General features: G+C 41.3%; 1 protein-coding gene across 7 annotated transcripts in view; it reads right to left on the reverse strand.

Moving 5' to 3' along the window:
- KAT7 (lysine acetyltransferase 7) overlaps window positions 1-20,374 on the reverse strand; it is a 33,299-nt gene that overhangs the window by 1,126 nt on the left and 11,799 nt on the right. For 2 of the 7 annotated variants that reach the window (XR_012328407.1, XR_012328408.1), the window contains exons 5-16: window positions 19,660-19,742; window positions 16,379-16,468; window positions 14,861-14,959; window positions 12,088-12,198; window positions 10,290-10,481; window positions 7,773-7,862; window positions 7,625-7,681; window positions 7,401-7,541; window positions 6,209-6,302; window positions 4,284-4,430; window positions 3,014-3,120; window positions 2,186-2,385 (exon numbers count right to left, since the gene is read on the reverse strand). Coding sequence is in view for 5 of the 7 variants with exons in the window: in XM_073797207.1 (XP_073653308.1) it covers window positions 2,284-2,385; window positions 3,014-3,120; window positions 4,284-4,430; window positions 6,209-6,302; window positions 7,401-7,541; window positions 7,625-7,681; window positions 7,773-7,862; window positions 10,290-10,481; window positions 12,088-12,198; window positions 14,861-14,959; window positions 16,379-16,468; window positions 19,660-19,742 (1,313 nt within the window). In the remaining 2 variants the exon portion in view is untranslated. Of the gene's footprint in view, window positions 1-476; window positions 2,386-3,013; window positions 3,121-4,283; window positions 4,431-6,208; window positions 6,303-7,357; window positions 7,542-7,624; window positions 7,682-7,772; window positions 7,863-10,289; window positions 10,482-12,087; window positions 12,199-14,860; window positions 14,960-16,378; window positions 16,469-19,659; window positions 19,743-20,374 lie in introns of those variants that run through there. The other 5 variants (XM_073797207.1, XM_073797208.1, XM_004320875.4 and 2 more) reach the window with 5 other exon arrangements.

Below are 20,374 nucleotides of genomic sequence, written 5' to 3' on the forward strand. Positions count from 1 at the left end.
GGAAAATGCAGCTACTTTCAGAAATCATCTCAACCTGAGAGAGACAATGATTAGAGGTGGCACTGCTCACTACTGGCAAATAAGCCTGGAGACAAGAAGGGACCCACCTTTTCCCACCTCCCACAGCTATCGATTGTACCCCACATATCCTAACTTCCTGCTGGGTTTTCTGTCCTTGAACTTAATGAACTTAATGGAAGAATGGATAATACAGACTACTTATTGCTATGCATACCTATTACCTGGAACCAGAGTGTGGCAGGGAGTTTACCCCATCAACTAAACAAGCTCAGAGTAAGCACTCCCTCCATAGATACCCTGCATCACAGAGGAAGAAACAACCTTCCCCAGCCACAAACCACATCCCTCAACAGTCAGTTTACTGCTAGGAAAATAAATCCCAAGTGCATTACCTATTAGCGGCAGGTCAGTGGCACCATTTTCTACTCAAATGAGATCTCCTAGGTGAAACAGACTTGAGCAGAGAACATGCTTTATTGAGGAGTAGATATAGAACAGCACATTCTACCACATGTGGGGAAGGATTAGCTTCTGTAAAAGGCCTTTACCCCTTAAGAAAACCCCCAGTGAAGTTGCTTTTGGATAAATTTTAACAGTGACACTGAAACTGGCAGGGAGCTGCCACTGAACATGCTTAAAATTAGCTCCCCCCAACCCACAGTGAATATAAGTAGTGTACAAAGATGACAAGAGAAAGGCACAAATGACCAGAGTTGGGATTGTGGTGAGGGTTCCACATGAAGACAGCGGTGTTGTAGAGACCAAGTTGGAAAGGGTGACATGTCATACATCAAAAGCTGCCCCAAGATAGCAGGTTATAACGGGCTAGAGAGAAATTAGAGGGAGCATCTCTTCCTTCACTTAAACACCACCAAAAATAGGAGACCAGAGAATGGGGGGATGGTGGTAAATCCCAAAAAGGAAATGGAGGAGGAGTTCTTGGAAGGGCATAAGCACTTCAGTCTTAGAGGGAGGGTGAGGCACTGTTGAAAAGGGAAGCAAACCTTGGCAGGGGTGGCCATTCTGCCTTGCTGAGTCATGGGCTGAGACACGGAAGTCATTTTCAATCACTTCTCCAAGGATGTTCAGACAAAAGCAGTGTAACTTATGTGGAAGTATAGGTATGCTATATCAGACTGGTACTGGTGAAAAGGTTTCTGCAGTATAATTAACCAGTTAACATGCAGCATGAAAGGGAGAACTGGAAAGTATTTTGGCACCTGCAAACGTAAAGACGGGCAGGGAGTAAAGAGAAGAAAACATTTACCACTGGGCACTTTCTGGTGAGGCAAAAAGTAGTATTCCATTCCCTTCCACCAAGACGTTGCCCACTGCCCACAGGTGAACTCAAGTCCAAATACAGAATCACCACTTCTCCATTCTTTTCTCCATCTCACTCAGATAATGTGCTGTAACCAAGACTAATCCCTGCGAGTCTTCAAAAGTATATGGCTCGGGGCTTCCCTGGTGGCGCAGTGGTTGAGAGTCCGCCCGCCGATGCAGGGGATGCGGGTTCGTGCCCCGGTGCGGGAACATCCCACATGCCGCGGAACGGCTGGGCCCGTGAGCCATGGCCGCTGAGCCTGCATGTCTGGAGCCTGTGCTCCGCAACGGGAGAGGCCACAACAGTGAGAGGCCCGCGTACCGCAAAAAAAAAAAAAAAAAAAAAAAAAAGTATTTGGCTCTGGTCAGCCTGATACTGATCAAAAACAGGTCTTTCAGTTAAAATGGAGGAAAAAACTTAAAGTGAGATGAAATCCAAAGGGAAGGGACCCCTCCCAGCACACACACACACTCAGAAGTGTTACCTCTTCCCTGCCCCTCCAAGAACACAGGTAAGGAGTAACTGGGAATGTCCTGGTGGCAGTAACCGTAGTTGGTGGTCTGGTGACTGGGCGGCAAGAAGAAGCACTATTACAAAGTTTAGAAGACACGACACAACCTCATGGGGCCAGAGGAGAGAACCAGTGACTGGACAGGTACAGTACCAAAACAGAACACCTTGGGTCAGTGCTACGAGGGATCTGCACTCAAGTCTAATACAGATCCCATCCAGGCAACCTCACTGAGGCCGAAACAACAGTTCCTCAGAACCAGCGTCTGCAGTGTACACGAAGGTCGGAGCCAGGACAGTCCTGAGGGGGATGGCCTTCCCAAAGGATACTGTACTTGCCAATCACAAGAGCAACAGAAATGACAGACAGATCCCTAGGGTACGGATTCCTACTGCTGGGGTTCGCTGGCTCGGAGTAACCGGTCACTTTAAGTGCCCTTGGGAGGGGTCCATTTTAAACAGCTTGGATCCATGGTTTTATTGGAGTTGGATCTTTTGGCCTCTTTGGCTATCCACTCATCAATCAGGTCCTGAGGGAGAACAATGGGAAAAATTATTATATACATTCAACTAAAACATGTTTGTAAGTGGATTCCAAAATGATTATTAGCAAAGAAGAAATGGCCAAAGACTTAATAATATACTAAGGTGTGAGACAAGTATATAAAAAAAAAATTATCTTTTGATTTACCTAGTGCTCTCCTACCTAATCCATTTCTTCTTACTATGCTTTCGGTAAGACCTGAAAATCATTATTCATCTTCCATCAGTAAACGTTATAAGTCAACTTAAAAAAATTTTAAATTGGCATGAGTTGAGATGGCATTTGTTAAAGGAATTTAAAACCACTTCCACAGGCCCTGGAGTTTATGAAGATTCTCCTCCACAGATGGGCACTCTTCATCTGATCTAAGAAAATCATCAAAGGATAGAAGTGCGACTGTGCGACATAAAGCTGCTTAACTGGAGCTGCTTACACGTCTGTCATCAAATCTGAGACAGGAGCTTAAGATAAGCCTAACGATGAGACCAAGTAAAGGATGCGTAGAGCCAGACTCCTTTAAGGGAAGGTTACCTGTAAGGTGTGAAGGCCCCACTTTGCTCTGCTAGGCCTCAAGGGACATTAAGCAATGAGCAAGAGGCTGAGAGTAACTTTACCTGTCTCTTCAAAACTAGGTGTTTTCCTTTCCAATATTTGAGCATCTGAAGGGCTTGCAGAGTGCTGACAATGTCCACAGGATTCACAGCTGTCTCCTGGCTAATTTCTGAAACAGAAGAGCTACTGAGAACTTGGCCAAAACGTAGACACCACCCCCGCCCTGCCCCACCAAGGCCCCCTTTGCCTTGGAGGAAATCTAGACGCAGACTCCAAATGTTTGGAATCTTCACTACTTGACCCAAGCTGTTCAGAAGAAATTTACGAAGCATTCATTTGACCAGTTAAAATAACTACAGAAGACGGATATTACAGCAGGAAACCACTTGGCCCCTATAGAAATCAAGGTCAAAGACAGACCAAACTAAATTCTCCCATCCTCACAAATATTCAGGGATGTTAGAAGTTCCTGTGTGTGCCAAAAGACTTGAAGTTTTTCTTCTTTCTTGACTTTTGTGGAGAATTGAAGTGTCAGCAACCTGAGATTTGAGACGCAATAACGAATGTCTGAATAAAATCTATCTATAAAACACATTTTCAGACTTCCCTGGTAGCGCAGTGGTTAGGAATCAGCCTGCCAAGGCAGGGGACACGGGTTCGAGCCCTGGTCCGGGAAGATCCCACATGCGGCGGAGCAACTAAGCCCGTGTGCCACAACTACTGAGCCTGCACTCTGGGGCCCGCGAGCCACAACTACTGAAGCCCGCGCTGTGCTCCGCAACGGGAGAAGCCACTGCAATTAGAGGCTGTGCACCACAACGAAGGGTAAGCCCCCGCTCACCTCAACTAGAGGGAGCCTGCATGCAGCAACGAAGACCCAACGCAGCCAAAAATAAGTAAATAAAGTTCAAAACTCAAAAGAAAAAATTTTAAAAACAAAAAAACCCACCACATTTTCTCTGTAAGAAACCAAATCATATAACCAGTCCCAAGAAACCAAATCATATAACCAGTCCCAAGAAACCAAATCATATAACCAGTCCCAAGAAACCAAATCATATAACCAGTCCCAAGAAACCAAATCATATAACCAGTCCCAAGAAACCAAATCATATAACAAGTCCCAAGGGCCAAACACTCTGGAATCCTTAGGCACCTTTAGTGAGTGGTCCACATTAGTGGGCCTTCTGCTCTCATATTCAGATGAAACACAGAATGGGGTTATTTTCTTTGCAGGTTACAAAGCATGAACAGGGCCAAACAGAAAAGTCAGAATATTCAGTGGAACTAACATCTTGAGTAACAACCATTTTCTAAGAGTCAAAAACCAACCTTTGATAGAAATCTCTTTGCCTTGGAAATTATGCAGGTAACGAAGAAGCACTTCTTTCCAGTAACTGCGGTAGCTTATGAGCCCCAGATCTGAGAGTGGACGCTCTGGGGAGCCAACTTTTTCTTCCACTTTGGAAAGCAAATAACCTGCCAGGGAACAATACAGACACTGTATCTCACCCTAGTAAGAACAATGTACTAACATGGAAAAAGATTTAAGGAGCAGAGTCTGCTTTGCAATATCAATTATAAAATAGGTGTTACCTATTCAAAGATATACAATCCCCTCACACCCTTAGTGGATTGTGCCATTTCCTGATTCATCTCTTACCAGATGGCTTAAAAAAAAAAAAAGGGGGGGGCCTTCCCTGGTGGCGCAGTGGTTGAGAGTCCACCTGCCGATGCAGGGGACATGAGTTTGTGCCCCGGTCCGGGAAGATCCCACATGTCGTGGAGCGGCTGGGCCCGTGAGCCATGGCCGCTGAGCCTGCGCGTCCAGAGCCTTGCTCCGCAACGGGAGAGGCCAAAACAGTGAGAGGACCACGTACCACAAAAAAAAAAAAAAAAAAAAAAGGATCACAAAGCTGTTTCTAAGAATTCTAATTTGACTAAAATATGTCATGTTACAGTGAATATCGAATAAAACACGGTTGAATCTCATTATTTACAGTAGTTATATTCTACAAAGTCACAGTGAACACTGAATTAGCGAATATTGAACCACTGCTCTTAGGGGAGATACAGGGTTAGGTTCCTGTGGGCTGCTGGTCACATTTTTGTCAACCAATCAATACATAACCTCGCTTTATGTGCTTCTGTTTAAAAACACCTATTTAATACATATCATTGATTCATTAACAGTGAACTAACAGCCAACAGCACAATAATGTATGCCTGAATAAAACCTATCTATAAAACGCACTTTCTCTGTAAGGCACATCACAGCCTTCCTAGACAGTACTTCAGCACTACGCTTAGGGACCATTTAAAACCAGTCCAGTAGTTGGGACTCCACGCTTTCACTGCCAAGGGCCCAGGTTCAATCCCTTGTCGGGGAACTAACATCCCACAAGCTGTGTGGCGCGGCCAAAAAAAAAAAAAAAGAAAAGAAAATCAATAACAAAAAGCACAAAAATATGGGGACTTCCCTGGTGGTCCAGTGGTTAAGACTCCGCGCTCCCAATGCAGGGGGCCCAGGTTTGATTCCTGGTCAGGGAACTAGATCCCGCATGCATGCCGCAACTAAAGGTCCCGCACGCCAAAACGAAGATCTCGCACGAGGCAATGAAGATCCTGCACAACTAAGACCTGGCGCAGCCACATAAATAAAGATTTTTAAAAAGGCACAAAAATATGAATGACATGGCACTAATAGACCATGAAAAGGACACTGGCTTAAACACAGAGAGCCGAAACAAGGCACCTTGTTTAACTTCATCTGGGAATGCATGGTGACTTTTTTTTTTTTGCTGCCATGGGCATGTTGGTTGATTTGGGGCTTATGAATAAATTTTAACGAGTAGGCAAATTCCCAAATACAGAATCCATGATTAATAAGACGACTGCCTCTAGACAAAAGCTTACAAAACTAAAATTCCTAACACCCAAGAACAAATTTGAAGCCTTATGCATGTATGTGCTGTCGGTAAGTCTCAAACTGGGGTAATCCTAAAGAGCTTACTTTACTATCCTCTATATCTCCCACCATTAGGTACCAACTCAGGGTCCTGTATTCATTTGAGTGTTCAATGTGTATCAGGCCAACTGACAATGTTCAGGTTTCTTCCACTTACTCATTCACTTAATACCAGTGTAATTCCACTACATGCCGGGAACTGTATAGACAGATCACAGGACAAAAGGACAAACAACAATATTCACATGGTCCCTGCTTGTGGAACTTATGACTTTCCTGTTTCACTTACTGAAATCAATGAGCATCTTGCCATAGCCCTGTCTCATGTACTGAGGCATGGTAAGGATACAGGATACATTGTAGTTGAGGAATGAATTCTTTTCCTAAAATCAAGAGCAAACAGATGAGTGGGTCATGAGAATTTGGAACCAAAGGTATCAGCAGTCCCACAGATACAAAACAAGGTTGCTTGCAAAATATATGCTAACTAGTCCTGAGGAGTGGCTGTCAGGCTCACAGCTGGTACATCCACACCCTTTATTATGATCCCAGGGTTTCCCTAGCTCTAAGATTTCCAGTCTCATCTTAAGGGGGCTGACTCTGGGTTCCTTACAGGCACAGAGCAAGGCAAGAAGGTTTAGAACGCTGAGTCAGTCTAGAGCAGCCCTCTTTAAAAGCAGTATTTCAAAAGAGTGTTGCCTACTGGAGAAGGGAGGGAATCCAAACAGTAAGTCCCCATTCTGGAAGGGGGTCAAAACACAATTAAATCACATACTGCATGATTCCATTTATGTGAAATGTCCAGAACAGGCAAACTGATAGAGACAGTGGGGCTGGGAGGGAATGAGTGGAAATGAGGAGTGACTACTTATGGGTATGGGGTTTCTTACTGGGGTAACAAAAACTGATTGTGGTGACTGCCAGGTGGTTGCACAACTCTGTGAACATGCTAAAAACCACTACACCATACGCTTTAAATGAGTGAATTGTATGGTAGGGGAATTATATTTCAATAAAGTTGTTATATTAAAAAGTCATAAGCAAAATCTGGCCTTGAGTCTTTAAAGGCACAGTGGCGTTATCAACTGAAGGAGCCCAGCTAGAAAACCAGGCAAAAGGAACATATTCCTGGTTTTAAGCTAATACCACAGAGAAGAGCAAAGCCAGGAGAGCTGGTTGGCTTGACTACAAGATGTGGGCTTGTGGGTTAGTAGGCAGGGCCCTGGCCATTAATTAATGGGCAGCTTCAATCCACAAGTCCAGAAATGAATAAATCAGAAGCTTTTAATAAAGAATTGCACATTTTCATTAAATAATCTTTGATACGTGGATTTCTACCCCACCCCCGCCACCCTTTAAGAAAAGGGCTGCCATCATTGCCCAGGGAGCTGCCTCTTTCCATCAGTGATCTGCGTCACCATATGCCAACATCAATCACCCTGCTCTGGTCATCAGCTTCTTAATCTCCAGATCCTGCTGACCTTGGAAAAATATCCAATCAGGTGACAACCAGTGTTGTCTGCTTCTGTCATAACATAGAACAGGAAGGGTTCCACATCATAATATAATGTCTTGTGGTCCAGAAAAAGCTTGGCCAACAGGCACAGGTTTTGGCAGTAGATCTGGAAGTAGAGAAACAACGTTTATGTGTGGGCCAGTGATTCTTATACTTATCAGATAAAGGCCTAAAATTTAAAGATCGTACCATTATTGTTAATGAAGCAGAAATTGTGTATTTTGGCCAACAGAAGAGTTCTATCTTCTTTACAAGGTGAGATGGAGATAAAACAAATTTCTGAAACCTGTGAATGTACAACACTTTCACCCCTTTTTCTGATGTCAGCACTTTTTACCTTGTTTTTCTTGCCATCCACTTCAAACACAGAGATTGAACCTTTGCGATATATCTCATCTCCGGGTGGGTGTTTCCACACACACTTAGCCTGCAAGAGAATGGAATTCACATCAGAGAAACAAACCTTCCCAGTAAGAATGCTGCTCAAAAGGGAAAAGGAATCACAGGTCAAATTTAGTTAGCTGAGATGGACAGGTGGACAAACCTGAGAACATACAGCAAAACAGATTTTCTTTTTAGTGAAACGAATAAAGGCTTCTAAAGCCACTGCGATATATTTACGGTATTTTTACAGCAGTTTGGAACAGGTTTTCTGGATTATATTCTGGCACTGTTCCAACCCAGGAGATTAAAATCATCTACCACGTAAAAGCAAGATAAATTTAAAAAAATACCCCAGCTTATTATAAAATGCCTTGTGCCAACAGGAAATTCTTAAGCAGCTTAATTCCAGCAGCTGAGAGTTGCTAGGTAAAGGTACTCTCACCTTTACCAGAAACTTCTCATTACCACCTAAACCATTATGGTCTTCTTTTTTTCAGATTAGAAAACAGACCCAGTGATAAAAACCATGCCCCCCTCTCCAAGTGTTCCGTTTGTTATACTGTAATGAAATAGGAGCATGTCCTTCTGTGGCTTAAAAAAAAAAAAAAAAAGGCAAGGAAGCCTGGTTGAGCAGCAGGAAGCAGGGGGAGCGGAGGAGGGAGGAAGACAGGACAACGGACACTGACTTGGCCACAAGGGGGCACAAGGTACTACTTTCCTCACCCTCAATTGCTAATAGATTTAATGCAGCCGGGAAGCCACTGCTGTAAATGGGTGAATTTTTAAAAGGTTTTATGTAAAATACTTTTAAAAATATCATTTAAAAGGCATATGTATATGGAATATTTTTTTATTAAATTTTATTGTGACTCTTTCGGTCAACTCAAGAATCATGCCCCAACTTGTCACATGTAAGGCCACATATGCAGTAACTGGTCTTGTTTCAAGAAAGCTCCACCTGTAGTTTGTTCCTATCTCCACCTCTCTATTCATGTTGGCTTTTCCCAACAATAAGCAAATGAACACCAATTATCTTCAGAAACAGAAGCCAAACTGTTGGCCAAATGGCCAAAGAAAGCCCATTTCTGTGATTGTGCCTAAAGCAATAGGGATCTTCAGACGTGTGAACTAAAATAGGTTTTTATTTCATGAAATTCAATTTTTGTAACTCATATAATACAGTAGAGAACCTCAAATATTCAGAATGTTTACTTGATCCTCAGATTTATCTAGGCCCTCTGTTTGCTCCCCCTACTACTATTTCTTGCCTTTTAGCTACTTCATTGGTTAGTGCCACTAAATAAACAGAAACAAAAAGAAAAAGGGCACAAATAGTAAGCAGTTCATATCAGTAAAAATACCAGTCTTTCACATAGCAAACCCTAAATGAGGTTATCTCCATGGTCTTCAATCATGGAGTCCAGTCCTCACTCATCACCCACCTGCCCTCCCTCCCCGTCCCCCCTCCCCACATCCTTCCCCACCCAGTCTAGTGGGAGCCTAGTGGGCTGGAGTCTAGAGGGCTTAATCAGCAGTGGCAGTTCTGGGCCACTACGTACTCCAGAGTTGGGAACACCAAAAAGCAGTTATCACCAAACTGGGGAGGAGAGTCTTATGACAGAAATCATAGGAAGTCTGGGTTATAGATTCTCAGCATGTGGAAATCCTGGGAAATAAAGACGGAAGGGGAAGGGAAAAGAGACACCCTAAAAGGCCTTAGAGCCACAATTACGTTGTGACCATGGAAATAAGAAAAAAGATAGGTTTCCCCACCTGACAGACTAATCTCCACCCCTGACCCTTCCACATCCCTGCTCCATGGCAGAAATTCCCTTTAAGACAAGCCTTTTCATTCCATAACTAAGGAAAGAAAAATGGCTTAAAACTGCAAAATACCTAGTGAGCACATTTGTCAACAATAAAATCAGATTCAAGTGTTTATTCCTATTTTCACAGGAATAAGACCGTTCAGAAACCAGAAAACACTAAGCAACTCAAGGGAGGGGCTGACCTAAGGACCCATTCTGTTAATTTCATAATTTGTCTTTCTTAAGCAAGTGTTCATTTAACACACATTTATGGGGCATTAACTGCCCATGCTAGCTGCTGGGGATACAAAAGGTGAGTCACGTCCCATTTCTGTCTAATGAAGGTCTATCTAATGAAGTCCATTTATTTTCATCTAGTTGAGACATAGAAAAACTGTGGGCAGAGGTAATTCACATCCCAAGGGAGAAACAGACAAGAGCAGGCAGCAAGAAAAAAGACAGGGAGATGAGTATGACAGGATGTGGTTAAGGGCCACCCAGGCTTGCCACAGGCTGTATATCCCGACTCTGAAATGTGGCTTTCAATTTCCTGTGCCTTCGTCCCATTTCTGTGGACCACTTAGAGGTGCTTAGATAGATGTCTAAATCTAGAGATCCCACAGCTTATCACCACCATGGTCATGGACCCCCAAACAACTTACCATGTGTCGGCGGAGTATTGTTTGGCTCTTCATGTATTTTAAACAGAATTCACACATGTAAAGACGTCCCAGTCGTGCATATTCCTCAGGATAGGGAGAATGGTACCACGTATCAAGCTCATAGCGACCAAAAGCAATTGTTTTAATCATGTTGCTCCCCTCTGTGATTTGGCCTTGCAGCCTTAACTTCTCCTGTTGTAGACAAGAAATTAAGTCAAAGGAGGATTAGAATTGATCATTTCTGTTGTTGTTAAGCTGTGTGCACGCCACCATGCTAGGCTATGAGAAAAAAAAAATCAGATTTGGCTTCTATCTCACGAGAAACTTGCACTGAAGAGAACTACAGGAGCATAGATAACCAGAACTAGGAAGCTTACAGAAAATGTAACTATCTGCACAGCCCAGAGCACAGACCTCAATAGTGGCTTTTCTCTGCTCCCTGCCACACTCTGGGCCTCATCTCCTGAACAAGTCCTTGGTAAAATTTTATTTTTACCAGCCAGAACCAAACTGAATGATAAAAGGCAAATCTATCACAAATACTCCCTGCACCTTTACGAAACATTCTAAAACTAAACAAAAGATTCTCTAGAATGTGCTTTACATATCTGCAGCTTTTATAAAGCTGCGAGGATCTTCATGACATACAGCCATGGCAGCCATCCTCTCAGCTTAGGTCCTTTAAAAAATATTTTTGAAAGAGGGATGATGCTTTAATTCTGGAACCTAAAGCTAGAAAGTAGAAGATATTTTTGGATGCCTGTGCCCACTCAGCGGCTATGAGTTGGCTACAGAAATAATTTTGAATAACCAGGTAAAGAGTTGTGAAAAGCTGACCTAGGAAATGCTCTGTTCCAGGGTAGGAGAGAGGAAACCAACAGCAGCAACCCAGCCTAGCCAAGGGCAGCTATCAAACCCTGCCTCCCACAAAACTTTCAACAAGTCTATTCGAGAATTTTTAAATAAAGTATTCAATATAATTTTTTCAAAGAGGAAGATGAAATTCACTTTACAAGCTAAATTTCCTTGAAGACATTCAATTCATTAAATCCGAGGTAAACTCAAGCACAATTCTTGTTTTTGGCAGCACCGTGCATCATGCGGGATCTTAGTTCCCAGACCAGGGATCAAACCCATGCCCCCTCCAGTGGAAGCACAGAGTCTTAACCACTGGACCACCAGGCAAGATCCCTCATTCACAATTTTCTTAAAGCAAAACTGTTGAAAATTCTGCCTAGGGAATCAAAACTAAATGGTAACTATAAATAAAAATCAGAAGAGGAAAATCTTAATACATGAAACTAGGCTGTGTCAAAGAATAATTTTCAAATATCTGACAACAACTGTGTCCATTATTCCTCTTCACCGTTCTCTTTATTCTTTTATAGCTGTAATGAAGGGCTGAGGCAACCCTGCAAAGAGGAGTTCCTGTTTAGGTTAAGAGGACAACAGAGAGGGGTTATCTCCCAGTCTAGAGGTTCTTGGAATTGCAAATGACCCACCTGACACAAAGGGATACCTGTTGTTTTACCCAGCTAACCACCACCACAAAACAGGTCCTTCCAGGAGTTGAGGTGGGGAGGAAAAACTTTAAGGGACGAGGGAAGGGAGGAGGGGTAATTAATTTTAAATATGAATGGGAAGGAAGAAAGTCTCAAATAAGGATGGCTGGGGGAAGGGGAAAGAGTCAACCAGCAAGGTATATTTAATCCCCATCAAATTGACTGCTAATCATTTTTCTTGGCAGTTCCAAGTGCCCCTCACAAGTGGTCCTCAGCTTGGAGGTTTTACTACTCACCAGATCCTCTGAAGCCCGGGCTTGTGCTCTTCGGAAAAGGTCCAAGTCATACTCGCTAGTCAGGTTTTCCAAAAGAGGTTCCCGAGTGTTCCCATAGGTCTGCCTGTGTTCCTAGGAAAATAACCAGAGCGTGATACTCTCTGCTTCTAAGAACTTAATCTATTGCATTTCAATGGATGCCAACCAGAGGGCCAAGAACAACCATAAGCTATTTATTTAGTGCCTACTATTTGCTAGGCATTATACTAGGCACTAGGGATTGAGTACAAAATAAACTATTTATCAGACAGATTAATTCCAGAAGACACCCACTACCCACCCTAGTGAACCTGGAAAGGAAATGCTCTTATAATCTCTCCAAAAGTGAGTTTCATTCTTTGGAACTCTATGCTTCCATTTCTTTCTCTGAAAATGTGCGTGACAATACAAAGAAATAAAATACAACAAACCCAAAGGCACTACCAATTCCTAGAATCCTAAAATCTGGAAGGAACCTTGGTGGATACTCCCCATTTAAAAACAAAACCAAATAAAAACTAGAATCTCTAAGCTTTCGAGTCTAAGATTTTAGACTGAATAAAATCTGCAGGTAGGAAGGGGCAGTTGGACTAAGCAGTCTTTTGTAAACTCTTTCACTTGAACTGCTGCAGCACCCACCACTACACGATCCACCAAAGGTACCATAATGCTCCTACTTTAGAACTCCAGCCCAAGTGCACTGGAAAAAAGGCTGGCCTCTGAGAAATGTTTTACTCAATATTAAGCAAGAACAAGGGACAGAACAGACATAGAAAATTAGAATCATAGAAATAATCCAGTTTTAAATAAGTAACAAATCTTACCATGGCAGTCACTACACAAATATCCTTTCACAAGAAAGAAATTCCACAGGGGAAACTTCGCTTTTAACCTTTGATTCTAGCCCTTCCCACTCCGTCCTAGACTCCACCTCCTACCCAGAGAACAGAAGATAATGGTTGTTAAGAGGAGCAGATGGCTCATCCCAGGAAGAACTCAGTAGATTTCGCTCATATATTATCATATGAAGAAACCACTCACCAGCATCTATTAAAATTTCTTCCGCTTAATCTGAAATTAAAATTTCTTCCGCTTAATCTGGGCCCATCTGATGGATATCTTTTTTAATTTGGGCTGTTATCTAATACTTGGGTTTTAAGTATAAGTTATTTCTTCTAGTTTCATGAATTTTTTTAAAAAACCTTTAAAAAATCCTATCCAGCATTTTTACCAGGAAGGTTCAGTCCAAATAACCTAGCCCAAACTAGTGGAAAGCAAATGTAAGGTAAATTTCAGGAGGTTTTACTTCAGACACTCTCTCTACCTGTATGATTCTGGGAAAATTACCTCTCTAAATCTCAGTTTCCCATCTATAAAACAGGTGAAATACCATCCATCTTTGTAACAAAGATTATGGGAGCAACATAACCACAGTGACTACCTAGCACAATAGCACTCAATAAATGGTATTATCGTATTATTACACCTCTACCCAACTTGTAGATAAAAACACTGAACAAGACAGAGGGGAAGCATACAACTTCCCCCCCACAGCCCATTTCTAGAGCCTTCCCTCTCTCTACAAACCCAGCACAGTCTGGAGCAGGTGTTTAGCTACAAACTCACCCCACAGCCTCCACACATCTCAAATTGGACCATCTCCATTTACTCGTAAGGGTATCATTTTTAAGACAGTGATGACTACCACACTGTCTTAAAAATGATACCCTTATGAGTAAATGGAGATGGTAGTAAATGGTAGTAAATTTGCTACAAAAGCAAATACATAGTTGGGCATATTTCTGTCTTAATGAAGCCATGCTAAGTATTCACAAACCATACTTTTAATAATCTATTCTAATGACTAAGTAAACAAAGAGTCCAACTCCATGAAAAAATAAAAATACCATCAGAAGAAGATGTCAAAACATTAACAGTGGTTTATATCTGGGAGGGTGATTTTTTTATAATTTTTCTTTTCTATAGTTGGTATTTTCAAAGTAAACGCTATGAAGATATTTATAATAAATCTTTACTTAAAAATTAATATTTTGTGCAAAAAAATTTTGGAAGAATTTTTAATAAAACGGGGAAATCAGCTTAAGATAGGTAAATGAAAACACAGAATTAAAAGCTGTACTTATAATAATATCCAAACTATGTAAATAAGGCATTGTAAAAAGCTAGAAAGTTTTATCTCAAAATGCTAGCTTATTTTTAGGTTATTTTTAGGTAGTAGGATTAGTGTTTATTTCTGAATACTTTCCTTAATTTTTCTATATTTTTTATTACAAACGTGCACTACTTTTAAAACTAGAAAAATAAATTAAAACACTACAAAAACACCTATTATACAATGTATCACCCAATTAATACCTTTTATCATGTAGGTAGTCTATTCTTCCATTACAGGAAATGCACTACTGCTTAGCTTGAATACTCTTCCTTACACAGACATCTCCAACATCATGGTATTTGTTCGAGCGGGTAAATTTAACCCTTTAAACCTAAAGTGAGGATTACAAACTAAAGGATTCAATTTTTTTTCATCTAAATTCTAACAGTATTTTGTTTTTCGAGGACTCCCAGTTCCATTCTTATTGGGGAATTATACATAGTGAACTCTAACTGCCAGAGTCCTGTTACTTACGGAGCATACCAAATGGCAAATGTGAAAAGCAGAATCTTAGTAACCAAAAGGAATCAAATGTGATAGCAAGAGTTCATGGTAATTAAATATTTAACATTTTCTCACCATATATTTCTCTTTCTGTTCTTTGCTCAGCCCAGAATTTCTTTTCTTCCTGAGTTCAGCAACCTTTTCCTTATATCGCAACTGCCTCTCTGTTGGTGCCTAAAAAGAAGGAGAAAATTGAGAAGTTAGCTAGAAAACTCATTATGTAATTAAGTTTCTAAATGAAAGTAACATACACCAAAGAAGGGGTGGGGGGCGGGGGTGGGACGCCAGATGCATTACGGGCACCCTGTGAATAATGCGGTAATTTTAAAACTCTAAATGGGGTTCCCTCATCACCTAGAACACTACCCTGTCAGTTAATACGAGCTCAGGAAATGTATAATACTTTAATATTGATCCAAACAGAATATAAACTAAGGATGGAAGCAACGGGAATAAAAGATCATTTCAATTCAATAGGCATTTACTGAATGCTTACAGTTTTCCAAGTACTGATACGAAAATGAATAAAAATTTAAAAACTGATTTAGAACCCAAGATAGACAATGAAGACAAGTGTAGAGTGCTTTTACCTGCCAAGCACTGGGAACAGGTACTTTACATGCATAATTTAGCTGACTACACTGCCAGGTAGGTATTATTCAAGGAAATAAAGTTTAGGGAGGTTAGCTGACCTGCCCAAGACCACACAGCTAGAGTAACAGAATCGCCGTATTCAAATCCAGATCTGTTTGGCTCCAAAGTCAAACTTCTCCCTCATCACCGTGCCTCCTCTGCTATCCACTTATAATCTAACCACAGAAACAGACATCCATATGATGAGCTATGTGTATATAATACGTGCCAAAGGCTAAACTTACAATCTGAGAACATTGCAAATAGGAATACATGAGGAAGAAATTCATTAATGGTAGAAGATTTGGGAAGAATTCCTACAACAGCTAAGAGTTGCACAAGGCCTTGAAGGAGAAACACAATCTATTCTTGGTATAAGTATAGAGTTCTAGGGAGAAAAACAGCAAGAGAAAGACCAAAGGCATTCAGGGGGAACAAGGAATTAAATGTAATCAATGGGCATGAATGTTCAGAGAGGCAGAAAGATTAGAGCGAAGCACCATCTTGGAATCCAACAGAAAAGAGAAGCAGAAGAAAACTGACATAAACAACAAGCGTCAAATGCTAAGGAAGTTACTGGTGACATTGGAAACATACCACCAGAGCAGAGGGGCCTGAAAGTAAATTATAATGGGTTAGAAAATGGATGCAAATAAGGAAATAGAGCAGCAAGTATAATCTTTCAAATAATCAAGATCACCTATTATTACTAATATTATTATTACCATTATTATTATTATTCTAGGTAGCACGATCCCTTCTTTTATGAGGGAGAAGTTTTTTTCTTGAAAATTCACTATTTGGAAAAAGTACGATTCTAAGTTTATGACCAAAGACCAGTTAGCCAGACACAGCATAGAAAACGAGGCATGGATATACCTAAAGACCATGACAGGGCAGAGGAGATCCAAGACTTGGCTCTCCAACTGTAAATGGCCAGAGCTTTAACAAGGCCCGTACCTGGTGCCTGGTTGCATGCCTGTTGTTGTCATCTTGCCTGTGGGACAGCATCCTTTCTTCTATCTGCTTATCCCGGCTCTGTGCTCTCACCTGCAACCATCAACAACGTCAATCAATCCACCTGCCTCTAAGACTATGTTTACTTAAAGTGCAAGAATACAATAGTAATCCCTTGAAGTTACACTGTACTTTTACTTTCAAAGGGTCTTCACATTTAGTATCACAATCTCTATAAGAAATAGATAAGGCAAGCTTCACATTCTGTTTTCTCAGCCATTATCCGAGAATCAGAGAAGTGAAATAATTACAGCCAGGTGGTGGTAAAGCTAAGATTTTAAGTAAGTCAGATGACTCTGAGCCTCTGTACTCGTTCCATTGTGCAACAGTATGTGTGAGGAAGTGCAAGAACAGAGTAAAGAAGTACAAAGAAAAGGTTAGATACTTGGGATCAAGTCTATAGAGAAATTTAACTCTGTAGTTACGACCTTAGACAAATCACATTGGCTCTCCAAGTCTCAAATTCATCTTCTGGGCAGTGAGGACTCATATCCAACTCCCTATTCTACATCAACACTAAAACTCAGCACGGTCAAAACAGAGTGACTGACACTCTCCCACAAATCTGCTCCACCCCAAATCTTCCCTGTAGCAATAAATAGCAACACTTTCTAAACAACTGATCAGGTCAAAAACTTGAACGTCATGCTTGATTGTTCTCTTTCTCTCCCACCTCACAATGAATTCATCAGCAACTCTATCAGGCTGCCCCCCTCCAAAACATATCCTGAGTCCAACCAATTCTGACCATCTCCACTGACAATGACACTAAACCAAGCCACCATCTACTGCCTAAGCCTCAGACACAGCCTATCTACCCTGTGTCAACTCTTGCCCCCTCCAGTCCACTCTCCACATACCAGCAAGCTGTGATTTTTAAACAGTGTTTATGATATTACACCACGCCTCTGTTAAAGCCCTTCGAATGCCTCCCACGGCCGTCAGAACACAGGCATACTCCTTTTGCCAAGGCCTACAGGTCCCTCATGATATGGATCCTGCTTCTTCACTTCCCATCACGTTCCAGCCACACTGGCCTACTTTCCACCCTTCAAATGCAACCGTTTATCCCTGTCTCACGGCCTTTGTGTTTGCCCATACTTCTCCTCAGGAGCTAGACACAACTAACTGCCTCTTTGCCGTCACCCATGGCTCAGATAAAATGTCTTTCTCCACAGCCCAAGCAAAAGCACTGCCAAACCCTGTCACCCCCAAAACAGTCACTCTGTTTAACCTTTTCATTTCTCACAGCATTACCACTACACGAAATTCTTAATTGCTTACTAATTTTATATGTTGATTTTGCCTTCCCCCATGAAAATGTAAACTCATTGAATTCAGTCTTTTGACTGAATATAAAATGGTAATATCACTGATTGCAATCATTTACTGGAAAACTCAGAGTAATTCTGTACATGCAAGTACTTTAAAAACTCTGGGTTTTTAGTAAATGTGAGGAATTAGCCTCATCTTTCCATTTGGGATTCTAAATGTAATAAAAATATGTATCTTTCAGAAATTCTCCTGATCCGCACAAGCACATGGTCCAGTAGTAAAGATGGGTTATGCTGAGCCTGATTCCCCTTGTGAAAAAGAGCACAAAAGAGGAAAGTACAGGAAATGCGTTCCTTTTTTCAGAATTTTCTTCCCCACACTGAAAATTTTCTTCTTCTTTTCTTTTCTTTTTTTTTTTTTTTTTCCGCGGTACGCGGGCCTCTCACTATTGTGGCCTCTCCCGTTGCGGAGCACAGGCTCCGGACGCGCAGGCTCAGCGGCCATGGCTCATGGGCCCAGCCGCTCCGCAGCACGTGGGATCCTCCCGGACTGGAGCACGAACCCGTGTCCCCTGCATCGGCAGGCGGACTCTCAACCACGGCGCCACCAGGGAAGCCCTCTTTTTCTTTTTTAAAAATAAATTGCTTAAGGCAACATGTTCATACTGCTATTAGCCAACAATTTAAAAAGTTATACCTTAAGAAGACTTTTATGTAAAACCATCCATAGTATCAGATCGTTATATTTAAAGACAAGTGGTAACAGACAACTCTCAAAAACCAGAGTTCACAGTTATTTTCAGAGAAAGAAGCACCTAATGACTTGTCAGCTTCTGATGCAGATGTTGGAAGAGCTGTTCCTGTTTTGATCTGGTCTCACACTAATGGGAAGATAATGGGAAGACCTACCACTTCTACAGAGAACAGAAGAAACTGCCTGGCTTGTATTAGAGATCTGGGATGAAGGAAGATAAGAGTAAGTATCCACAACCTCAAAATCCACATAAGCATTGAAAGTATACTACTTTGCTGAAAGACTAAACAACACAGAACGAAACTTTCCCTCCTGTGGTCTACTTGTAAATAAGAGAACATATTTCTGAATCAGGGAGAATTAATGTTAGCTGGGGAATCTCATTTTTCTCAGGAGGAAACTGGCCCAAACAGGAATAAACCTGTTATCCTGGCCTTCTTAGCAAAATAACAACTATAAAAATGACAATTAATACTTTGGTCTAACCAACTTGGGTAACCTGTCCAAATACTACCTGAGCAATGCATTTAATTAGTAACATTTTCAACTCCTGCTTGCCCATAATTAGTTTCTTGGTTCCTCCTTGGTAGCAACAACCCATGGAGAAACATACAAAATAGGATCTTAAGCTCTACTCCTAAATCCATTATTCCAAACCCCAAAGGTTATTTAGAACTATACTTTTCAAGAATGTAAGACAAGAATTAGCCAAGAGTAGGTGTGATTGAGAGTAACAAAAAGAAAGGTATTTCACAGAAACAGACAAAGAAAGAGGAAAAGAATTTTGAAAAACTTTTAAAAAGCAAAATGTCCTCATAGATTTATAAGAAGAGAAACTAATGCATAAATATTGAGATCACATATTTATGCAAATTATTCCTTAGTGGAAAAGGTCCCTAGCAATCTTTGAAGATAATTTTCAACAGAAAATATCAAAGCACTTGGAGGATGATGTTCCAAATAGTCCATAGATAATCTCATTGTTAATTTCTCTCAAAACACTCACTACGTAGAATAATTCATTTGTCTGGTTTTTTTTCTTAACACAGTTGTTTTTTATAATGTTTCCTCCTCTAGAATGTAAGAACATGGACCTTGCCCATTTTGTTCACACTGTATCCCCATTGTTTAGCAAAGTACCTAGCAAATGGTAAGCACTCAATAAGTATATGTTGAATAAATGACAATACAGTTACCTTGCATTCATCAGCTGAGAGATTATGATAGAGAGGGCATCCTGATATAGAGAAATGTCTCTCGTGTTTTCCTGTAAGGTGTCCTGTTAAAGGAGGAAAAAACTTAATCTCAAGATGAAAGATTTAAGCTTGTAAAGTCATATTTTTCTCTACCTTTTTTTACAGTATCATTTTATCACATACATGTCTGATTACAGATTAAATCCATCAAAGGTAAGTGCTGTTAGGGTCATAACTTGCACCCACAATAATTTTTTTTCTTCCACAGGTTGGATCTAGCAATCTTTGAACACACTTGCATATATTCAGTATAAATTATAGTTCCTTCTTTTCTGATAATTCTTTCTCAAATTCCAAAATGTCATTAAGCCCATAAACTTATTTAAAAGGCACAAAGTTGGGCTTCCCTGGTGGCACAGTGGTTAAGAATCCGCCTGCCAATGCAGAGGACGCGGGTTCGAGCCCTGGTCCGGGAAGATCCCACATGCCGCAAAGCAACTGAGCCCATGTGCCACAACTACTGAGTGTGTGCTCTACAGCCCGCGAGCCACAACTACTGAAGCCTGCGCACCTAGAGCCTGTGCTCCGCAACAAGAGAAGCCACTGCAATGAGAAGCTCGCATACCACAAGGAAGAGTAGCCCCTGCTCACCGCAACTAGAGAAAGCCTGCGCACAGCAACGAAGACCCAGTGCAGCCAAAAATAAATAAACAAA

The sequence above is a fragment of the Tursiops truncatus genome, chromosome 20, assembly GCF_011762595.2.
Source record: "Tursiops truncatus isolate mTurTru1 chromosome 20, mTurTru1.mat.Y, whole genome shotgun sequence".
Taxonomy (NCBI): domain Eukaryota; kingdom Metazoa; phylum Chordata; class Mammalia; order Artiodactyla; family Delphinidae; genus Tursiops; species Tursiops truncatus.